Source organism: Gymnoscopelus braueri, assembly GCF_963280865.1.
Source record: "Gymnoscopelus braueri genome assembly, chromosome: 5".
Lineage (NCBI taxonomy): Eukaryota > Metazoa > Chordata > Actinopteri > Myctophiformes > Myctophidae > Gymnoscopelus > Gymnoscopelus braueri.
Window position 1 is genome coordinate 51,635,474 of NC_137606.1, and position 23,130 is coordinate 51,658,603.

General features: G+C 41.0%; 2 protein-coding genes across 3 annotated transcripts in view; one reads left to right on the top strand and one right to left on the bottom strand.

Moving 5' to 3' along the window:
* LOC308086075 (TRPM8 channel-associated factor homolog) overlaps positions 1-11,524 on the top strand; it is a 28,607-nt gene extending 17,083 nt beyond the window's left edge. For both annotated transcript variants that reach the window (XM_080429434.1, XM_080429435.1), the window contains exons 10-19: positions 53-227; positions 358-405; positions 1,323-1,497; positions 1,823-1,917; positions 2,261-2,359; positions 3,051-3,162; positions 3,978-4,214; positions 7,444-7,670; positions 7,882-7,995; positions 9,825-11,524. In XM_080429434.1, the coding sequence (XP_080285560.1) occupies positions 53-227; positions 358-405; positions 1,323-1,497; positions 1,823-1,917; positions 2,261-2,359; positions 3,051-3,162; positions 3,978-4,214; positions 7,444-7,670; positions 7,882-7,995; positions 9,825-10,058 (1,516 nt within the window). In that variant the 3' untranslated portion in view covers positions 10,059-11,524. The remainder of the gene's footprint in view (positions 1-52; positions 228-357; positions 406-1,322; positions 1,498-1,822; positions 1,918-2,260; positions 2,360-3,050; positions 3,163-3,977; positions 4,215-7,443; positions 7,671-7,881; positions 7,996-9,824) is intronic.
* A 2,029-nt stretch (positions 11,525-13,553) lies between these two features.
* On the bottom strand, positions 13,554-15,400 carry LOC308085597 (cerebellin-1-like; the record flags this gene model as incomplete). Its single annotated transcript, XM_080428813.1, has 5 exons — positions 13,554-14,035; positions 14,510-14,638; positions 14,813-14,854; positions 15,004-15,045; positions 15,211-15,400. The coding sequence occupies 5 exons, from the start codon at positions 15,398-15,400 to the stop codon at positions 13,749-13,751; spliced, it is 690 nt and encodes a 229-aa protein (XP_080284939.1). The 3' UTR covers positions 13,554-13,748.
* Between the last annotated feature and the right edge of the window lie 7,730 nt (positions 15,401-23,130).

Sequence of the window (23,130 nt, forward strand, 5' to 3'; positions counted from 1 at the left end):
AAAACACTTCATACACTAGTGAACTGTAATAATAAGCACGCTCTGATCCCAGCCAGGGTAGCGGTAAACAAAGCTACCACTTCAGAAACCTGCTGCGTCGCTTCGTCTGTCACGTGACCCAGGGGAAGGAGCTTACCAAACAGGAGGAGGCGTGTCTCAAGAAGCTGGGCGGAGACTGCGGCCATTACCTGCAGATGAAGGCTTACGACTGTTCCTCCTACACGCAGGTGGTGTCCACCCCCACAAGAATGATGATGATTATTATTATTATTATCATCATCATCATCATCAATATCAATATCAATATCAATATTATTATTATTATTATTTTATCATTATCATTATTATCCTATGCAGGTGCTGTCCACCCTCACAGATGTGTTGAAGAAGTCGGGCATGCCGCAGGTGGGCTGGGAATGATTTGTATTAGTTTGTTTTTGATCCCTTTCGGCTTTTTTCTTTAAAGCAGGGGATCTACTGTAGGATATGGTCACTCAGCCTGATCTCACAGAACACAGTGAAATAGCACGGAATGAAAATTCCGTAAATAGACGACTAGAAAACCTGAAAAGCTGTGCATATGATATGAGTCGCGAATCCCACAGTGAAATAACACGGGTTGCAACCCGGAAGCAGAGCAGTCCCCACAATATGATTTACCATTTTGTGCCTATCAGTACATATCACCTTCCAGAGTGGAAACGCTCCGCGTCCCGTCTCCATGTAAGCGGTTACAACGGAGGAAACGGCAAAACGAGTGACGTCATGGTACTGTTGACAGATTTTGTGAGAGAAATAATCAGCCGGTTCTATGAAAACAAGCCCAAAATAAGCGACTATAGGCTACATGAGCACTTTAAACCTATACAGTACATTGGTGAAAATAGCCGATCTACCAGCTCACAACGCGTCGCATTCGCGACCGACGTGTTGTGAGCTTGTAGATCTGCAAAAAATCGCAACCACCAATATTTACAAGAAACTTTACAGGAAAAACAAGCCCAAAGTTGCGTATAATAACTAAGCAGACATGGCAACCCATGCATGTAAACAAATCAGCTGTGACCGGAAGTAGAAGGGGAGTGTTTAATACGCATGCGCGACTGTTTTATCTGGCAGTGCGTCACACCGCCACCTAGCCACCTGGCATGCACACTACAGCGTTTTAAATCACGGTTGCGCCTCTGTCTAAACAAAAATTAAAAGTGAGAACGCAACGGGACTTCGCCATTCTCTCTAGAGACCGTTGTCGTCTATACGTGGCCTTATTCATGTATATATGAGGTTAACAACTCACTTGTGTTTCCTCTTTCTTCTATGAGGTGGGTGAGGACTGTCCGGTGCGGACCCCCACGGACCACTTGCTCCTCACCCTGGGTTCAGAGGTGTACTCGGTGTGTGCGGACCCAGACGTTCTGCTGCCTTACCTCATCAAGGACAACCCTGGCCTGCCTGTTGTCTCCAACCACAAGGTCAACCTGGACGTCAACACTGAAGGTTTTTATAACATCCTATATTAACATTGCCTAGAGGGTGGAGCGGGGCGGACCAACCGCCGACTGCGGTTACAAACGTAACAGATCGGATATATTAACCCTAACTCTATACTAGGTATGAAATGGGGCTAAAGTGATGTGGTGTGTAATGTAGGTTTCATAATATACTGGATTACTGGATTTGAAGGCCTGGAAATGTAGTTTAACATAAAATCACATTCATTCTTGTGTGTGTGTGTGTGTGTGTGTGTGTGTGTGTGTGTGTGTGTGTGTGTGTGTGTGTGTGTGTGTGTGTGTGTGTGTGTGTGTGTGTGTGTGCGTTTTAGGAAAAGAGGAGTGGATCAGTACAGGACTCTATCTCTCTCCTGGCATGAAGACCTACATAGCGTTGCCGTCACAGATTGTCAACAAGGGGTGGCAGGTATCTACCGTACTTTATGATTATCATCTTTCACTGCTATATCGGTCACAATAACCTTTCGGGGGGGCAGGGGCGTCAATTGGGTATGGCAAGGTATGGCACGTGCCAAAAATATATAAACAAAGTTTTCTATGCATTTTGGGGGGTTTGACACCCCAAAAGATATCCTGGGCGCGCGGCCTTAGCTTTTGCTGAACTGACGCCATTGGGGGGGAGGGGGGGGCAGTTGAGTGTCATCTGTATAATGAGCATTAGTGTGCACCAATTCTAAGAAGATAAAATTGATAATGGGTGAATTGTTCCTTTAAGTAAAACGTCTCTTCCTTCACTGTGTTCCATCAAGGTGCAGATCGGCTGTCAGACGGACCGTCTGGAGAAAGACGAGCTGAAGAGGGCGTCACGCGTCCACCAGCGTTTCCCTGTTACCACACCGATGATGCAGGTTGGAACCATCCATTATTCTTTTTTATTATTCTATTAGTCTCACGTAGCCAGACAACTATATTCCACAATCTCCGAATGCTATACAGAGTCTGGAACTACACCTCCCGAAATTCGAGAGAGGAAACTGGCACCTCCGTTCGCGAAAATATAATTTAAAATATCTTTACATTACATTTTTTTATTTCCATTTCTGCTAAACAGCAAATGTAAACTTGTACTTAAATGATTTTTGCACGACTGAAAAGACGAAACAGAAGTGGGGAGGAGGCTTCACATCCGCTTTATATTTTAATCATGATCAGAGCTTCCGAGTCCCAGACTGTATGATGTCCGGAAACATTTGAAAATTGTGGGAGGCAACAGTCTGGCCACGTGAGACTGTTATGATTACTTTTAAGATTAATCAAAGCACTATTTTATACTTTGTCACACAATGGTGACGTCCTGCAACAAAAACAAATAGCTGATCTACGGGTTTGTAGATCGGTAAATACATTTTCTCTAAACACAGACGTTCTCAAATGTAACCCAATATCATGAACGACACAGAGTCACATACCTGTCAGAATCGCCGGGCTGATTTACTCTATTTCTACTCTAGTTTTGAACATTTTTGAACATATATTTTTTTTAATACATGTAATTGATTAAATCAATGAGTGTGATGATTAACTGTTGCACCTGTACAGGTGTGGAACCTGTGGGGCGGGCTTATCTACCTGGTGGCTCCGCCCAACACAAAGGTACAAGGAGCGGAGCTCTTTGTGCAAGAAGCCGTGCTGGCGCCGTACTACAAGTCTGGTGAGAGTGTGTGTCTGTGTTTGCCTGTGTGCGTGTGCATGTGTGTGTGCGTGTGCACGTGTGTGTGTGTGTGTGTGTGTAGTCAAAGTCAAAAGCATCCAAAAAATACAAACGTAAATACTCAAGTAAAGTACAAAACTATGCACTTAGTACTCACGTAACTGTCCACCACTGCCCCCATCGAAACTACAGGTGTTGATCAGTGGTGGGAAAAGTACTCTTATTTTTTTACTTCAGTAAAAGTATCAATACTGCAATGCAAAAATACTCTTGTCACAAGTAAAAGTCCGGAATTCATAATTTTCTATAATCTTACTTTTATGTTGTGTTATGTTATGATACAGAACATGCTGTGGTTTCTCAAACTTTTTCATGTCAAGGACCCTCAAATGAATATGCTTCTCCCCTCGGCTATTTTTGAATAGCCAAAGAATAAGATAATGCTTAAAGTGGTTAAAATCTAAAATGACAGATGCTTTGCCGGTCTTACTGGGTTAGGGATAGTTCCCCCCCCCCCCCCCCCCAAAAAAATTTTTTCTATGGATTAGTCACCCCATAGAGACTTGAATTCATGGATATGTTTTTGTTTTTGTCTCATTCCTAAGCCAATAATTTGATGATCAGCGGACCGGTAGGCAGCGGTTCCGGTACGAGACACAAAGGAGACTCTTTATGTCTCCTACCGGAACCGCTGCCGGTCATCAAATTATTGGCTTAGGAATGAGACAAAAACAAAAAAAAAGTCATTTTGGGGGTGAACTATCCCTTCAAACACCCTCATTGAATTGTGAATAAAAACGCCTCTTCTTCTGCAGGTGTCACAACCCTGGCTGATTGGTCGTCGCTGCGCACAGCCCCCGCCCCGTGGGCGGAGCTAGAGTTTGACAACATCGTCCTGACCGTGTCGTCGGACGTCGTCCGTAAGCTGGAGCGTCCCGACGAGCTGGCGGCGCTCTGGGATGACATCATGAGGGGCGTGGCCGTCCTGGCCGCCGTCCCACACAAGCTCCCTCGCAAGGAGCGCTTTGTGGCCGACGTGCAGATCTCTGTTGGTCAGTTATAGTGGACGATGAGGAAGAGCATTTACTCACGATTATCTCTGTCTGTCTGTCTGTCTGTCTGTCTGTCTGTGAACAGCTAATATCGGGCACCTGCTGGACAGATTGGAGTGGATCTTTGCACACACTCTCAGTAGGCCAAGGATGAACCTCCACCAGATTTTTGTTTTCAAATTGATGTCTTGGGGGCAGTGGTGGAAAGTAACTAAGTACATTTACTTAAGTACTGTACTTAAGTACAATTTTGAGGTATTTGTACTTTACTTGAGTATTTCCAATTTCCAATACTTTTACTTCTACTCCACTACATCTCAGAGGCAAATATTGTACTTTTACTCCACTACAATTATTTGAAAACTTTAGTTACTAGTTACTTTTCAGATATAAATTATGATATAATGAAACATACATTAACTACTTTAAACCTATTTTAAACCTATGCTAATTGAAAATAGCAGATCTACAAGCTCACGATGCGACGCGTTGTGAGCTTGTAGATCGGCTATTTTCAAATATTTAGTACTTTTACTTTTGGTACTTTAAGTACATTTTGATGCCAATACTTTTGTACTTTTACTCAAGTATTTTTTTTATTCTGGACTTTTACTTGTAACAAAGTATTTTTATATTGCAGTATTGGTACTTTTACTTAAGTAAAGAATTTGAGTACTTTTTCCACCACTGCTTGGGGGGCACGGTGGCGCAGTCGGTAGCGCTGTCGCCTCACAGCTAGAAGGTCATCAGCGCCCATACCCTAGGTGGGATTGGCGAAAGGGCCTACTCTGTGTGGAGTTTGCATGTTCTCCCCGTGTCTCCTAGGGTAGTTAATACCCTCACAAAAACATGTACATCACCCTGTTAACAAACCAGTGCATCTACGGAAATGCCCCCCCCCCTACCTCAAGGAATTGATCGAACCACAAACCGCCACCCGCAGCCTCCGCTCCGGAAATACTAACAAGCTTAAGGAACGGCACACCAACCTCCGCACTATGGGAGATCGAGCTTTCTGTGCAGCTGCCCCCCGGCTGTGGAACTCACTCCCAGACCATCTCAGAGCTCCTCAATCTGTGAACACTTTTAAGAGAGCACTAAAAACCTACCATTTTAACAAAGCATTTGGTTAGCTTTTTAAGCCGGTTTTAATAACCCTGCCTCTCCTTTTTAAACTTGTTTTTATTCTTGCAAATGGTTTTCTTTATCTTGTTTTATTATGTACTGTAGCACTTTGAGGTTTGTTTCAAATATAAAGTGCAATACAAATACAATTTATTATGTAGTAATCCTGGTCTCTATACCGCCTCCCCCATGACAGCCGGGGGGCCTGATGCAGGGGAAAGGAACTGGTTGGAATAACGTGCTACTTCCATGCGCTACGTCCTACCGGGGAAACTCCCCCCCCCTGTCAGGTGACAAGAAGGTCAGTTGGCTCTTATGCACTGAAGGAGGCATGAGCTCTGCCCTGGGCTCCCTAGGCTGGTGGGGGGAGTGTAGCGCCCAGGATCACTTCGAAAATTAGCACTGGGTGAAAAAGGGTTAAAAAAATCTTGGGATAAAACATTTAAAAAATAAAATAAAAATGTACGTCTTGTTGGCGCTTTAACAAAACCTCACTCCGCCGGATGGGGCGGTGTTAAGTTCACAAGTTTACAATAGAACCTCCATCTGGGATCGCTCAGAGATTGGAGTTCTAACCGACCCGTGCCCCGTCGAACCAATCAGCGGCAGCTACGGGCGGGATCTTGGCGAGACCGGGTGTGATGCCATGGAGAAGCGCCTGTTCCATGTAATTCTGTCAATATTCATCATGGCCACTACCACGCGCAACAACACTACAAGTTGCGCAGCTACTATACGTCATGTAGTCAATATGATTGGTTGAAGTTACCACGCCCAGACGGTGATAGACGGACGGTCCCTTCCGATCACCTGCCGAGTAGCTTGAAAATAGGGATCGCCCTCTTCAGCGGTTAGGCTACCGAGATCCCAGATGGAAGTCGGTTGTTAAACAAGTGTGTGAAGCAAGCTTCTTCCATCGGGCGGAGTTAGGTTAGCTTTAACAAGCCACTCTACAAGCTTGTAGGACGGCTATTCTCACAATTCTTGTTGTTATTTGAAAACTTTAGCCTATGGCCAAAAATGCATACGTGCCCAAAATAGGGACTGATTATTAATCGATTATTTCATGACATTATCAATTATTGTTATCCATGCGTGCATGCAGGGTGGATGCACGCAGGTTGATCTGACATCCAGTGGTTCTCAACCTGTGGACAGGGGCCCACTGTTGGGCCGTGAGGATACTGCAAGTGGGCCACCTAATAATTGGCAACACACTGAGATTGTAATGATGATAATTATGACATTAACTTATAAAAAAAATATGTCATGGTATTTTTATTCTTTAAATTTTAGTTCATGTTCGTTTTGACATTTTTTTCCTCTAATTCAGTTAGTTTTAATTAGTTTCTAGAGCTTTTTTGCTAGTTATTTTTTTTAAAGTTTTTATTTTTGAAAATGCTAATAGTTTTTATTAGTTTTAGTGTTAGTTTTCGTTTTTTATACTTTCGGTTATTTGTCAGGTGCATGATTGAAAAGGGCCAGAGTGAGTGCAGGTTATGAAACGGCGGTGCCGACAGCTGGTGTAAAGCTGGTACAGCGAATTAAATAGACTAAGATTTCATATCATCCCAAAAAGCGTATTAACTCACGGTATTCACGGGGGCTTCCACTGTGCTTCTGCGAAAAAAGAAATAAAGAATAGGCCGTTGAAAATAGCATGTCTCGTCAAAAATACATAGTAAAACACAGGATGCAAGACGATTTCACAAATACGTTAACCAGGAAGTGAATGGAGCAGTAAATCTTGGGATCACGTGATCTCCTGGTTCTGCGTGCATCTGGGGATGAAATGGTCACTCATGTGTTAGCAAAGAGCGCCATCTAGTGGAAACCCCCCACCCCCCCAAAAAAGACAAAGTCGTAAAAGTAGTCCGTTGCAGTGAATGAGTTAATTGACAAAAACGAAAACTAAGGCCATTTTGTCTATAATTTCAGCTTGTTTTAGTTAGTTTTGTAAACACACAATACAGTTTCAGTTAGTTATCGTTTATTTTTTTATTCTCGTCTTTATTTATTTTAGTTAACGGAAATGTTTTTTTAAATATTTGTTTTCGTTATTTTGTTAGTTTTGGTTAACTATAATAACCTTGTTCCATCGCAGGCTGGATGCACGCTGGCTACCCCATCATGATGCACTCCGTCTCCGCAGCCGAGGTGGTCAACGACGTGGAGACCATACGACGCAAGGGCCTGTGGGGCCCCATCCACGAGTTGGGCCACAACCAGCAGAGAGCATGCTGGGAGTTCCGCCCGCACACCACGGAGTGCACGAACAACCTGTGGTCCGTGTACGTGCACGAAGAAGTGCTGGGCATCCGCAGGGAAAAGGTGGGGGGGAAAAACGCCACGTTACGTTAGCTAACTAGCCGCTTTTTCACAATTTCAGACTGGCTATTTTCACTATTCTTGCACAAAGAAAATAATCAATTGTTGCAGCACTGATCACTTCTAACCTTGTTGTGATGTCTCTTCTGTGTGGTGAATAAAATGTAATAATAATAATATACAAGAATAATCAAATAAAACGTGCACCATACAGGCACACCTTGAAATGACCAAGGAGAAGCGGAAGGAGAGGACCGAGTCCTACATTAAGGGAGGGAGGAAGCTCAACGAGTGGCACCTGTGGGTCGCTCTGGAGACGTACATACAGGTGAGACAGACAGACAGACAGATAGACAGACATGCTGTAGAGTATGTTATTTAAAGGTTTCATGTCATTGAATTTCTATTTTTCTTTTCTTTTTTTGTTTTGAATTATTTTTTAACATTCAGTGGACTTTCTGCAGGTCTGGGGTCTTCTGAATAATTAGGCTCAGAAAAATACTGGACTTACTGGACCGTGGACTTTGATGTCACAGTCCATTAATCCCGCCCCCTCTCCTCTCCTCCCCTCCCCTATCCTTCTACTTTGGGGGGGGGAGGGGGGCGGAGCAGAGGCGATGAATGACAGGCAAAATCCCTCCACAGCGACAAATGTTTTTTTTATTTCATTGCAGCTGAAAAGGCCTCAGAACACAGAGAGAAAAGAAACCTGCCATGGCTCACTGGAGTGGATTTTTCAGTTAAAACCTTTTAATATACGTTTGAAGGACCATGATAAAGACTTTTAATGTTTTTAAACGTCATGAAAACGTCATGAAACCTTTTAACAGATGCTAGGTTCATTGTTTACCTAGTATCCTATAGTTTCAAAGTACAGACTATTATTTTGACAGATCTGCATTGATGTACTGTATGCGTTTTGACCTTGCGTATTGTAAGTGGCTCTGGATAACAGTGTCTGTCTGCTAAACAGTGGTGGAAAAAGTACTCAAACGTTTTACTTAAGTAAAAGTATCAATACTGCGATGTAGAAGTACTCTGTCACGTTAAGTACAAGTCCTGAATTCAAAATTTACTTGAGTAAAAGTGCAATACTATTGGTATCAAAATGTACTTAAAGTACCAAAAGTAAAAATACTAAAATGTTTGAAAATAGCAGATCTACAAGCTCACACGACGCGTTGTGAGTATAAAAGAGGGCTAAAGTGGTTAACTCTTTGACTGCCAGAGTATTTTCATAAAGTACTCCCCCAGTGCCAGCAATTTTCGTGTTTTTTTATTTTTATATTTTGAATTTTTTTCATGAAAATAATTTAAAGACACATACCGTAATTTTCGCACTATAAGCCGCACCTGAATATAAGCCGCAGCAGCTAAATTGAATGATTTGTACATATATAAGCCGCACTGGACTATAAGCCGCAGGTGTAAAATCCATAGATTTAGGAGGTCCCCTAGTGGCCGTTAGCTGTAAAAATCCATAGATAAGCCGCACCGTTATATAAGCCGCAGGGTCGAAAAATGGGAAAAAAGTCGCGGCTTATAGTCCGAAATTTACGGTAATTTAAAGGCACAGCACAAATCCGCCACTAGAGAGCAGCACATGACAGCTTGATCAGGTCGTTGGGTCACTGTCACCCTTATTGGGAGATTAGACAGGGAAAAACATGAAAACGGATGTGACGTAGTCCCAGATTGTCTGATCGGCCAAAATTACGATGTGATACACGACGGCGATGACTGATCGTCACCCAGACCATAGATTATAGAAGAGAACCTGTCCGTTTGTCTGTTATACCGTGTGAAAAACCATTTATTTACCTATTTTGGACAAAAATGACCGGGGAAAAAAATAAAAAACCGGAAACGGAATCCAGGTCATGAAACCGGATGCAGATGTGGGTGAAGTAAGTGAAGTGGAACTCGAAAATAACATTGAATATTAAGCAGCATAGCGCAATCAGAGATTAAACAATGAACGCGCGTCCAGAGCGTCGAACGCTTCGACGGCCAACTGGACAAAGTAGCACTTGACGCGTTATCGCGTCGTCCGCAGTCAAAGAGTTAATGTATGTTTTATAATATAATAATGTATATCTGCAAAGTAACTAGTAACTAAAGTTGTCAAATAAATTGACAACTTTCTCCTCTGTGTAGCTCCAGGAGCAGTTTGGCTGGGCCTCCTTTAAGAAGGTGTTTGCTGAGTACCACACCATGAGCGACGTTCCCCAGGACAACGAGGGCAAAATGAACGTGTTCGTCCAGACCTTCTCCCTGGCTGTGGAGCGCAACCTGTGTGGCTTCTTCAGGGCCTGGGGCTGGCCCATAGGGGCCGCCACCGAGCAGAAGCTGTCCAACCTGCCCGCCTGGAGCGACCACCCCATGGTCTAGCCATAGACTGTAGAAAATGAATTGACTAAGTGGCGCAATTGGTTTCTATAGACCGTAAATGAAGCCGATTTTTCAGCTATTTGAAATCCGCCATCTTTAATATACAAAAAAGCAACCGGAAATCACTCCCTAAAATTAATGCTATTGGTTGGGTAGCTTGTCAATCAAGAGCGGGGGCGGGGAATGCATGCTATTGGTTGTGTAGCTTGTCAATCAAATCATCCCGCCCCTCCTAGAGCATACCCTACTATAATATAGTAGGGTATGCTCTAGGAGGGGTAGTTTTGGTAAACTATAGTCCCATTTATTTTAAAATTGACGATATTATCGTCAATTTTAAAATAAATGGGAATATAGTTTACCAAAACGCATATCATGATGATTGAAAGAAGACTTTAAACTAGCGACTGGAAGCATATAGTATTTTAAGACATTGTTTATTATAAGGTAAGAAAATCAAGTCTAAAGTTTGTCAGTAACCCATCCGCTTGCATTGAGAGACATTATTTCTGTCACCAGCAGGGGTACAACAGCGAAACTACAGGCCATCATATGAACTGTCACTTGAACTCTCTTCCTATCAACTCAATTTCAAAGCAGGAAGCTGGCTCCTTGGGTCTAGCTCAACCAAAGGCCCAGCATCCGCCTCTGAAATGTAGTCTATATAGGAGGTAAAAGTTCATATGTATGGCCTGTAGTTTAGCTGTTTTACCCCTGCTGGTGTCAGAAGAAATAACGCTCTATGCAGGCGGATGGGTTCTTGACGAACTTTACACATTTTATTTCCTTAATAAACATTTTCATAAATACTTTATGCTTCCAGTCGCTAGTTTAAAGTCTTCTTTCAATCACCATGATATGCATTTTGGTAAATTTTGGTCCCATGTATTTTAAAATTGATGATAAAGTAGGTTATGCTCTAGGAGGGACGTGGCTACCTTGTGACGCTTTGATTGATAAGCTACACAACCAATAGCATTAATTCGCCACCCCCGCTCGGGTCCCAACCAATAGCATTCATTTCCGAGTGCACCGGATATGAAAAATCGGCTTCAATGACTGTAGAGTCTGTAGAGTCTATGGGCATAACTTTGTCTATACTTTTTACTGTCTATGAGCACAACACGGGGTCCGGGACCCCTAGGGGGTCCTCAGAGCTACTACAGGGGTAACCAACGTGAATCCAACATATTAATAAAAAGCTATAAGCAATCATTTACACAACAAGTCTATGAAGCTTCCATGAAATAAATTGCAATGTTTAATCGGTCTAGTAGCACAGTGATTCTCAAATGTATGCCCCTAGGGGTACACGGCAGTACTACAGGGGGTATACGTGAGAGAAAGTGTAAACATTTATTCTACTGTCATGTTTAATCATAACATATTAATAAACTGAACCTGCTGAACTAGACTTACTGAAATGTTGTGGCCACAGTTTACAATAAAATCTGCCCAGGAGGCACTGATTGCAACTCTTCAACTCCATTTCTTATTTGTCATGTTTTATTCTCCGTTGACTATTCAAAAATAGCAGATATACAAACTCGCAGCACGTCACTTCGTGCCGTGCTGCGAGCTTGTATAACATTTTTGAAAAATGTGATTTAAAAAAAAAAGACAATTTGCATTTGAAAACTTGTAATGGGACATTCTGCATAATGAGTACTTTCTAATTTTAGTACTTCAAGTACATTTTGATACCAATACCTTTGTACTTTCACTCAGGTATTTTTTTTATTCCGGACTTTTACTTGTAACAGAGTATTTTTTACAATAGAGTATTGACACTTTTATAGTGACAGAACACTATGCAAAAAAGAAAAAACCTAGTCTCGCTAGACGAGATTGAAATCTCGAGATTTCAATCTCGTCTAGCGAGACTTCTGTTTTTTATTTATTTTTGTTCTGTCACTATGAACGTCAGATCTAAAAAAAAAAAAAGCGCAAGGCCTATCGGCGCACGTTTTAAGCTGTGGCGGACCCAGGATGGAGTTATGATTTTTTTCTACTGTACCATTCATCCTAAGCTTAATTGGTTAATGTATGTTTTGTAATAATAATCTAAATCTGCAGAGTAACTAGCAACTAAAGTCTTCAAATAACTAGCTGAGTAAAAATATAAGTACAATATTAGTAATATAATTATTACTACACAAGTATAAACAATTGAAATTCTTGGGTAAAATAAAAGTGCCTCAAAATTGCACCACTGGATATAAAGAACATCTGCGAGTCATCAGGGTTTCAATGAATGTTCATGTATTGATGGGTTAGTAAGGTAAGGATATTGACAGATTTGTACAGAGACAATAAGTGTTGATTTAGATGATTGTATTTGATTGGAATAACATTGTAACTGTAACACACAATGCACAAGCAGCAGATACATTGTATTAAAGGGATATTTCACTTTCAAAAAAACTTTGGGTTATTTTATCATCTACTCAGGCTTTTGTGAGCCCCCCAGACCGTTTTTAAGTTGCTTGATTCAGTATTTAGATATTTGATATTCATTTTTATCAGACACGCCCCCTTCCTATACAAACCCATTATAACTTCAAACTCCATTTTTAACATGTTAGATTCATCAAAAACACCCGTCCTTGGTTTTGGTGACTCACCCCGCCCTCCTAATACGCGAGGGGGCCGTGTTTTTTGGATAACTTTTTTCATTTATTTGTAATATTATTTTTTGAAAATGGAAAAAAATTAAATACAATAAAAAATAAATAAAGATAAGTGAAAAAGTTATCAAAAAAACACGCGGGGAGTCACCAGAACCAAGGACGGTGTTTTTGATAAATCTAACATGGTTAAAATGGAGTTTGAAGTTATAATGGGTTTGTATAGGAAGGGGGCGTGTCTGATAAAATGAATATCATATATCTAAATACTGAATCAAGCAACTTAAAAATGGTCTGGGGGGCTCACAAAAGCAGATGATAAAATGACCCAAAGTTTTTTTGAAAGTGAAATATCCCTTTAAGTGTTTGTAGTGAAACACTAATCTAAAAGAAAACAACAAAATAAATGGTCACGTCGTCACCAACTGGTAAAAACAATGAAGAGACCAAAGCAATGAGAGAGAAAGAGAAATAAGCAGTACTGGACAAAGTACTCTACTCAAAAAAATATACTTAAGTACAGTACTCAAGCAAATGTACTTAGTTACTGTCCTCCACTGGAAGTAAGAGAAAGAAAGACATTCATTGTCTATAATCATATAGACTCTATATGATTCATTATTGATATTGTATGCATGTGTTTTACATCATAAAATAATGGTATATGATTGATTATTAATATTGTATACATTTTACAGGCTGTTCTGCTCACATGGGAATAGGTCTGCAAATTATTTCCGTAACCATTGTTCTATAAATAACTTTTTTGATTTATTAAATTAGCGAGAAGTGTGTTTTTACTCTTTTTACCAGTATATCAATGAATAGATTAACCACTTTAGTGGGTTTCTTAAAAAAAAAATATATATTAAAATAGCCGATCTACAATCTTACAGCGCATCAAGGTGTGAGCTTGTAGTTTGCCTATTTTAGCTATTTGAAGTATTTCTTTTTCTTTTTTTTTACACATTTGATGCTCATTAATTATTCCATGAAATCATCAATTATTTTTCTTTTAATATATAATTGATTAAATTGATTAGTTTGATTAAGTGTTGCACCCCTACATGGTAAAGAGCAGGAAACCAGTGAATGTGGTGAGTTTGCCGCTGTCATCAAAGACCACGTGACCTACAGGAAGTTTCATGTAAACCACATCACCTTCCTGTAGCTCTACAGCCAATGCATTAGACATTAAAGCATGTGTACCATCCTTGTATGTAATGCTATTCCAAAGAATCTGCCTGCTGTTAAGGTACAGACTCACACCCACATACTTCATTTGATCAGGGAGATCAAAAGCAGTGAATCTGAAGTAATAAAGTCCTCTGAGTGGAGCAGTGAAGAAACCTGCATCAGAGCAGAACAAACACACATTAATAACTACATTGGATCCATTGGAACACAGGTTATTATATTAATAATAAATAATAACTACATTGGATCCATTGGAACACAGGTTATTATAGTAACAATACATAATAACTACATTGGATCCATTGGAACACAGGTTATTATATTAATAATAAATAATAACTACATTGGATCCATTGGAACACAGGTTATTCTATTAATAATACATATAATAACTACATTGGATCCATTGGAACACAGGTTATTCTATTAATAATAAATAATAACTACATTGGATCCATTGGAACACAGGTTATTCTATTAATAATACATAATAACTACATTGGATCCATTGGAACACAGGTTATTATACCAGGAATGGATTTGGTTCCTTTGGTTCCAGTGTGAGAACCACTGCTGTGTACATGTATATGTAGAGTGTGTGTAGATGAGAAGGGTCAGTAGGCCTACCTGAAACTGGGTTGTAGGCCTGGCCGATGTTGGTCACTACGTTTTTGAAAATCAGTGTGATTTCAGTCCTGTAGGGTCCCACTGCTCCAGAGTCTGTCCCCAGTCCAGCAGAGAAAGCCACCTTTCTCTCTGTGAAGTGAACACATGTAGGAATCAGAAACAGAAACTCTTAATTGTCATTGGTAGAAGCTCAATTTCAACAACAAGGAGAACATTTTACTTAGTTTGAAGTAACTGTGTTCACCATGTTTGAAGTTACGGACTGTTGAAGAAATAATGTTCAGATTAAACAAAATAGTTCACCTGAGTTCTCTGTCTTCAGGGCCGACAAGTCACTCTGCAAGGCTGTAAACACATTAATATAAACGTTTAAATTAATTAATATAATATTTTTATATAGTAGATATAAATACAGCGATGTGAAAAAAGACTGGATACACATAATGTTATTCTCAGCAGAACCAGCTATTAAAGTTTATGTGAGATGAATTCACCTGAGTTCTGTGTCTTCAGAGCCCACACGTCATTCAGTAATGCTGTAAACACATGAATTAAAACATTTGCATTCATTTAAATAATTCTCTTATATAATACATATAAACAGAGTGAGGGCACACAACAGATGTGATCAAACAGATGAGAACGATTGGATAGCCATTAATGTCCTTCTCAGTAGAAACATCTAGTAAGTGTTTGAGTACCTGTATTCATTGTCTCCAGCGTTTCAATCCTGGCGATGATGGCCTCTCCATATAACGATTTTTTATGTCCATCCCATGGATATGGTTTATCCAACTTGAGGGGTGGATCCAGGGGTAGTCCCTGAACCACTGTCCTAGACACACACAGCAGCGCCACCAGGTGGAGCAGCAGAGTAACAGCAGCCTTCATCCTTGTGGTGAATGAGAATGTATCAGACAGGATGGTTCAGCTTTATATACTGTAGCTCAGCACAAGCTCATGAATATTCAATGTTCTACCAACGTGTATCAGTGTTTGTGGGAAAGCCTGCTGCACTGCGTTCCTCCAATAGGCTTCAATAAACACGTTGTTCTGAAAAGCTGCCACGTAGTCCATGGCTCTTCAACAGGGGGTCTGGGACTCCTAGGGGGGTCCTCAGAGTTACAACAGGTGGTCTGGGACCCTTAGGGGTCCTCAGAGTTACCACAGAGGGCCACCAAGTTTGTGTGTGATAGAATTTAGTTTTTGTCACATAATGTTAATGTAAAAAATCAACATATTAATAGCAAAGATCATGTAAACAAACAACAACAAACATAGATATACACAAGACTTCAATTCATTAAAGAGGTGGTGCCATGGTTTTGCACTTTTTCTGTTTTTCATGTGTCTATGAGGTTGATAGAACTTCATTAAGCCCCCTGGTGGTGTTTTTATGGTGTTTTATGTCTTCTCTGACTATTTTGAGTTTCTTCCTGGAGGCTGAAACCTTGAGGGTCAAACGTGCCAATAGAAAAACAGCCATTTAATGACACAGTAAAGATATACCCTCCCCCTCATTATCATAACACAACAGGAGTGGGCATAAGGAGGAGGAGGGAATAGGACAGGTGGGTGGTGCTAAGGTGGTGGAGGAGGTGCTAAGGTGAGAACCAGGTATACTTAATGAACTGGAGGCGTGCCCACATAAAAACATAATTTTAACACTTTCTGTACACTTTTTTCTTCCTCCTAGTATAACCATAATACCTGATGATTATATTTTAGGGGGGGGGGGGGAATCACTGAAAATCACGGCACCCCGTCTTTAAGTCATATATATAGTTATGACTCAAAACAATGCCATAAAGCAACAGATTGAGTTGATGCCAAAGATTTGAACACTCCAGGGGATGGAATTGATTTGTCTCTTTACATTATAATTATACAAGTTAAAGTTATACTTTATTTATTTCCAAAGGGAAATCTGTCCACTAATTTTGTTTAACTATTAGTAGCAATAGTCATCCACTGATCCACTATATTAAGAGTTGCAAATTGTGTGTTTATGAATGTTATCTCTGCACAAGATTGCCAAGCACACATCGCACAAACACCCTGTTCATTGACTAGAAGAAAGAGGCAGGATTTGGCAGGTCTGGTGCATCACAGGATCAGGACAATGGCAACAAAGGTAAGAAGGAAGGCACTGGAGCAACTCAGATAAGCTTACTGCCTCTTTTTTATTAAGTTTTATTAAAGTACAAAGACAAGGGACTGTCTGACCCTTGTCTTTGTACTTTACGCCCATAATAATAGAAGAAGGAGGTAAGTTAATGCGAGTCGCTTCAGTGTCTTCCTTCTTACCTGTTCATTCACTTTCCTGTTTCTCATAAATGTAGACTGCTATATGATCAGATAAGAGAACACCTTCGGTACAGTATACCCATGAAAAGATGAAATGTTACCCCCAGCCTTTTTTTTTTATCATAATAATAATGATGATGATAATAATAAGGGTAATAATAATAATAATAATAATAATAATAATAATAATAATAATAATAATAACAAAGCATAATAATAACTTAATAACCTTAATGTCTTACTGCACCACGTGCTGGTTACATTTCTGACTAATAAAGTATTTTGATTGATTGAATACTTTATTAGACAGAAATGTAGGGCGGATTCAGACTATGGTCCCGGGTGCGCACCCTGCACAAGTCCGTGACGTCACTATCATTTGAACAGAGACGACGTTACATTTCAAGGTTTCAAAGACCAGCGCGCACACACTGCTTTGGTTGTGTATTGTTGTTCTGTTGTTATTATAACTCAAGACAACGTCAGGAACACAGTCAAACTTTATTATTCACTCTACACTCTGACAAGTGACTTTTCTTCTGTGAATGACATTCTCTATCTCCCAAAGCCTCATAGTCCACAGCGCCCCCATGAGGCAAATAAATACTACTGTTGAATGAAGTGTACTCGGGTGCGGAAGAATCTTGGCCAATGTGAATGCTGGCCAGCTGGGAGAGGCCAATCGTACTCGGGAACGGTTCGAATCAATCGGACCCAGTCTGAATCCACCCGTAAACAGCACAAGCTACAGTCAGACATTTGAGCTAAGAAGATAACACACCAAAAGGTCCAGAGGTGTTGGTCCGATATTCAATTAATTAACATAGCATGAAAAAATAACACCAAGATACTATATCATCGACAGCAAATATAAAACACTACAGAGTAGAAAAAGTGAATCTAAAATAACAATAATAACTGTAGGCATTCTATAGGTGAAGTGAGTTTACCTCTGCCTTTGGCCTCCTGAAAGATGGCTTTTCAGCCCTGTTTTGAAGGAGGCCAGAGATCCAATGTTTTAAGGGATGGGGTCAGGACATTCCAAACTTTGGTGGCAGTGCTGTAGAAATATAATGTACCCATGTTTGTTCTATAGGTGGGTGTTACCAGATCGTTGTTGATGCTCCTTCTAGTGTTGTGGCTGTGGGTGTGTCACTCACTTTGATGAGATAGTTAGTCAGGTATGAGGGTATTGAGGGTATTGAGGGCAAAGCCCCTTTGACTATCTTGAAAACCAATTCCATTTTTAATTGCTTAACCCTGTCTTCTACCATGAGCCATCCCACTCCCAGACTGGCAAAATGTGTTGGAAATAGGTTTGTGATGGGCCCTGGGCCGAGAAGTAGTCGAATCAGTTTGTTTTGGGAGGTCTGAAGCTTGGTCTTTAGTGACATTGGGATATTGGAAAACATGCAAGCTTAGTGAACAAAAGTGTGTGTGTGTGTGTGTGTGTGTGTGTGTGTGTGTGTGTGTGTGTGTGTGTGTGTGTGTGTGTGTGTGTGTGTGTGTGTGTGTGTGTGTGTGTGTGTGTGTGTGTGTGTGTGTGTGTGTGTGTGTGCGTGCATGCGTAGGTGTGTGCGTGCAGTGATGTTGTGTGCATGCGTGCGTGCGTGTGCGCACGTGCGTGCTGTGATGTTGTTGTCGTTGTTGTTGTCGTTGTTGTTGTTGTTGTCGTTGTTGTTGTTGTTATTGCTGTTGTTGTTGTTGTTGTTGTTGTTGTTGTGGTTGTTGTTGTTGTTGATGAGGACCGTGGAGAAGTGATCATTTTGGAAGTGGCATGTACATTTAGCCACAGTCTGGAAGAGGCATTCCTTACCAAGGTGCTAGCTAAAGTACCAACGTCTTAAGGATTTATCAAGGATTTATGGACGTCTGTAATGTCCATAAATCAGTTGTGAGAGGCCTGCAGATTGCAGGAATGCCCACTAAGCCAAGAGCTGATAAGGCATTGGCTGAATTCTGTTCAGTGTCTGTGATTATTGACATTGGCACCAAAATAATATTTCCAAAATATTTTAATTTCCCATTGGCAGTACATAAAAACCTTATTATTTTTCTTCTTCATTTGAAATACAGGACAATATTGTCATGATAATTAGACTTCCGGTCTAATCTCCGCTGTACTAAAACCTTAAAAGTAACAAATACCCCTCCGCAGGGGGGGTGGGGGGTACCAGGGGGTTCCAACCTCTGAAAAGGATGTCATTATAGATCAGGAAACATGGACAATGATATGTGCAAAGGTGAACCTATCTACACCTTCTCCTAGAGTGCTGGAACAAACTACATTTACAAAACATTTTCAACTCCAGTTTGTTTAAATAAGATGTCCCAGGACTATTCACCCTTATGCAATAGATGTAAATTGACTTTGGGTACATATTCACATAAACCCTTTTGGCAAACAATTCATGCTTTAATCGAAACAATGTTTAAGTTCAAATTGAGGAAATCTCCTATTTTGTACCTCTTAGGAGTTGACTTAAATGTAATTATGAGCTCTCCACATAGATTTTTTTTTAATTTGTTAGATTTTTGGCAAAGAAATTTTAACTTTATGGAATACCGATAATATTCCCAAATGAACATAATGTGGATGGCCCAAATAATACCTCTGTTACCTTTGGAGAGGCTTAAATATGAGATGCAGGATAAGGCAGAGGTATTTTGGAGGTATGGTCCCCCTTTTTGGACTTTGTGGAAGAGAGTAATTATATGGTACCTTTATACCAAATACATCCATGCATACTGTACATAAACAGGACAAAACAAACTTGACAAAACAAAAACAAAAACATAAGCTCTGAAACTGGCCGCTCCCACCCCACCTGAGCACCCAAAAAATAACAGATTTCATGCATTAATGATGTACCCATGTAAAGCTGCGCTGCTTTTATCCGCCAAATTTGGGACGTTCACGGCATATTTTTGCACCATTACGGTACGTTCATCATCGGTGACTGACGAGTGCCTCTAACAGCCGCTGCGTGCAGCGGGCTGCGAGTCGCAGCCTGTCTGTGTGTCAGGATGCGAGGCTCACACAATCACAGCATGCGTCCCCCTGCGCCTATGGCTGTACATGGGGCCGACACGTGCTTTAGCGTGAGTGTGTGAGTGTGGCTTCAGGAAGTAAATCTCCAGGCTTTTATTTTTTAGTTTTGCTAAAAAATAAAAGCTTGGAAATTCCGGTCCCAGCTGTTGGTACGCAAAAGCGCCTCGCGTCGTCTGATGTGGTGCTCATTATTTATTTTGGGTGCGCATGCGCACCTGCGCACCAGTTATGTGCACCCCTGATCATATTCTTTTCACTGTACCAGTTTATTTTGTGTGTATGTCCAGTGGCATCAGTTCAGCAAAAGCTAAGGTATGGCAAGGTTAGGGTTGCCAACTCCCAGAGATTGAAATAAGGGACACCTATCCTGGGCGGGAAAATGTGGGGGTCAAACCCCCCCAAAAACCCCAAATGCATAGAAAACTATGCATTATACCTGTAACAATTGACGCACCTGTATGTATGTCTGTCTGTTTGTTTTTGAAAAATGTTTTAGCAACCCATACATTTGAACGGAAATGTATATTTTTAAAATGTATATTTTTATTTATTTATTTATTTATTTATTTATTTTTGGGGGGTTTGACCATCGGGCCGCCAAGACGCGGCGTGCGGGCCGCATGCGGCCCGCGGGCCGCGTGTTGAGTAGCGCTGCTTTAGAAACAAGAGCAGGTTATTTGAAGATGAGTAAAGATAGACGCTGTAGGAGCCGTATGTGACCTTTTGCCTAGTCTAGTATTTTATTATTATTGACAGTATTATTGCATACTTGATTGACAGATTGGGCACTGCACTGTTAGTGGTGGTGGGCGTGATCACAGGAGCTGGGGCGCTGCCACGCTAATAATCCGCGGATCGCCACTTTCATTCATAAAAACGGTCACGATCTCCGCTGTTTGGAGGCACGGAGGACGCCACGTTCATTCATAAAAACAGCTAGCCATGGTTCACATGACGCTTGTATACAAGCGTCATGGTGCCCTGTCCCCCTGGTCTAAAGTTTTGTTCGATTTTTTCAGATTGCCATCGCTCACATAAACATAAACGTTCAGATTTCAAATATAAAGTGCTTACCACCGAGCCACGGATGTTACAAGGCGATGTGGACCGCGATGAGTACCCGTATCTCCCGTATTGTTCAATAAAAAGCATTTTAATCCCATCGCCGTCCATTTTCTCCAAATTGTCTCCTATACTTTCAACCATGCGACACTAATGGTTGGGAGGTGTATTGCACTCTGATACATTACAAAACAAAAAAAAACAAAAAAAGAAAATGGCCGGCGATGGGATTAAAATGCTTTTTATTGAACAATACGGGAGATACGGGTACTCATCGCGGTCCGCATCGCCTTGTAACATCCGTGGCTCGGTGGTAAGCACTTTATATTTGAAATCTGAACGTTTATGTTTATGTGAGAGATGGCAATGTGAAAAAATCGAACACAACTTTAGACCAGGGGGACTCGGCACCATGACTGTCATGGTATGACAGTCATGTTTCAGGGCTAAAAAACAGCCTGTCGGCTAAAACGGCAACAGCGCAACAGAAGCGGTAGGCCTATGATTGTAGTAACTTGACTTTGACTTTGACTGTAAGCTGCTGTGTTGATACCCAGTTTACTTTGTTTTGAACAAGTTACTGCCGCTTGTCCATTGGGGACGTGTTGTTTGCTTGTGTGTTGTTTTAGCTGCTTTGGGTGTTGTTTTATTGATGAAGTGGATTGGTTGTTGATACACGGACAGTGAAGTTGTTTGTTTTATTGTTCTGTGTGGAGTTGACGTTTTATTGACAAACGCACTGCGATATTTATTTATTTATTTATTGCTTGCTCCGTGTGGATTGGCGTTTCATTGTGCGCCGCCGTGTGCTGTTGGAAAATGGAAACAGACATTTCAAAGTCAATTTCTATTGGTTCAAATATGGATGTGCAAGTTGAGCAACCAAAAAGGGAAACCAAACTCACTGTAAAGGCGTTGGCAAACAAAATTGAAACCATACAAAAGGAACGGAAAATAATGGTTCACAAAATGAAACATGTGACAAATACAGTGAAAGATCTCATGCAAGGGGATGAAAATGCCACACAAGTGCGATCTCAACTTGAGACTTTAATGAAAATGGTTCATGAAATCACACTGTTACACCAAACCCTGATTCCTTTTCTTCCTGAGGAGGAACATGAAAAACAAAATGAATGGTTTAAAAATGTGCTCAAATGCAACAATGGCTTTATTGAGGATGCAAAACGATGGCTTTCTGAAACTGGGTTAAAAATGTCCAATCCTGCCACTGTACATGATGTGTCCACAAATGTGATTTCTGAACAGCACGAAAGTCAGACTCATGTGTCATTGCACTCTGGACAAAATGTTGGAACCTGTGCACAGGATGAAATCAGTCCAGATGACAGTATATCTAATGTTGGAAGCAGGGGGTCTGGCAGGCCAAGTGCTGAGTCCAATGTCTCAAAAACTTCATCAGCACGCATTAGAGCTGAGGAGGCTGACATAGCAGCTCTGATTGCAAGACAGCAGTTTTTAAAGGAGAAACATGCATTGGAGGAGCAAGTGATTAAAAAGAAAAAGGAGCAACTTGAACTTGAAGTGGAGATAGCAGCATCCAGGGCTAAAGTGAATGCTCTGAGAAGCTCTGGAGGATCTCGTGCAAGTAAGACATCCAATGGCATGAATTCCTATGTGGAAAGAGGACAAAGGAAACCTCAAACACTCAGTGCTGATGCAAAAATGTTTGTGCCTGATACAAACCAGCCTGCAGGTGGACAGCCCAACCCATATAGCTTGGGCGCAAGATCTAAACTGGGAAATGGAGCTCAGCAGCAAATCAACCAACCAACAATACAGAGCAAGCACCCAGCAATACAAATCAATCACCCACCAATACAAAGCATTCAACCAGCCACTTCAAGGAGCCAGCCCACAACTAGCAGCAATGAACAGAGTCAAATAATAACAGTATTGGAACAACAAAATCAAATAACAGCTTTGCTTGTTCAACAGCAGTCACTTTCATTCCTGCCTAAAAAAGACATTGAGGTTTTTGATGGTGACTGTTTGGAATATCATACTTTCATAAGGGCGTTTGAGCACAGCATTGAAGAGAGAACGGACAACCCTAAAGACTGCCTATATTTTCTCGAACAGTACACCAGGGGGCAGCCTAGGGATCTTGTCAGAAGCTGTCAGCACATGGCTCACGATAGAGGATATGCCAAGGCTAAAGCTTTGCTATTGGAGCATT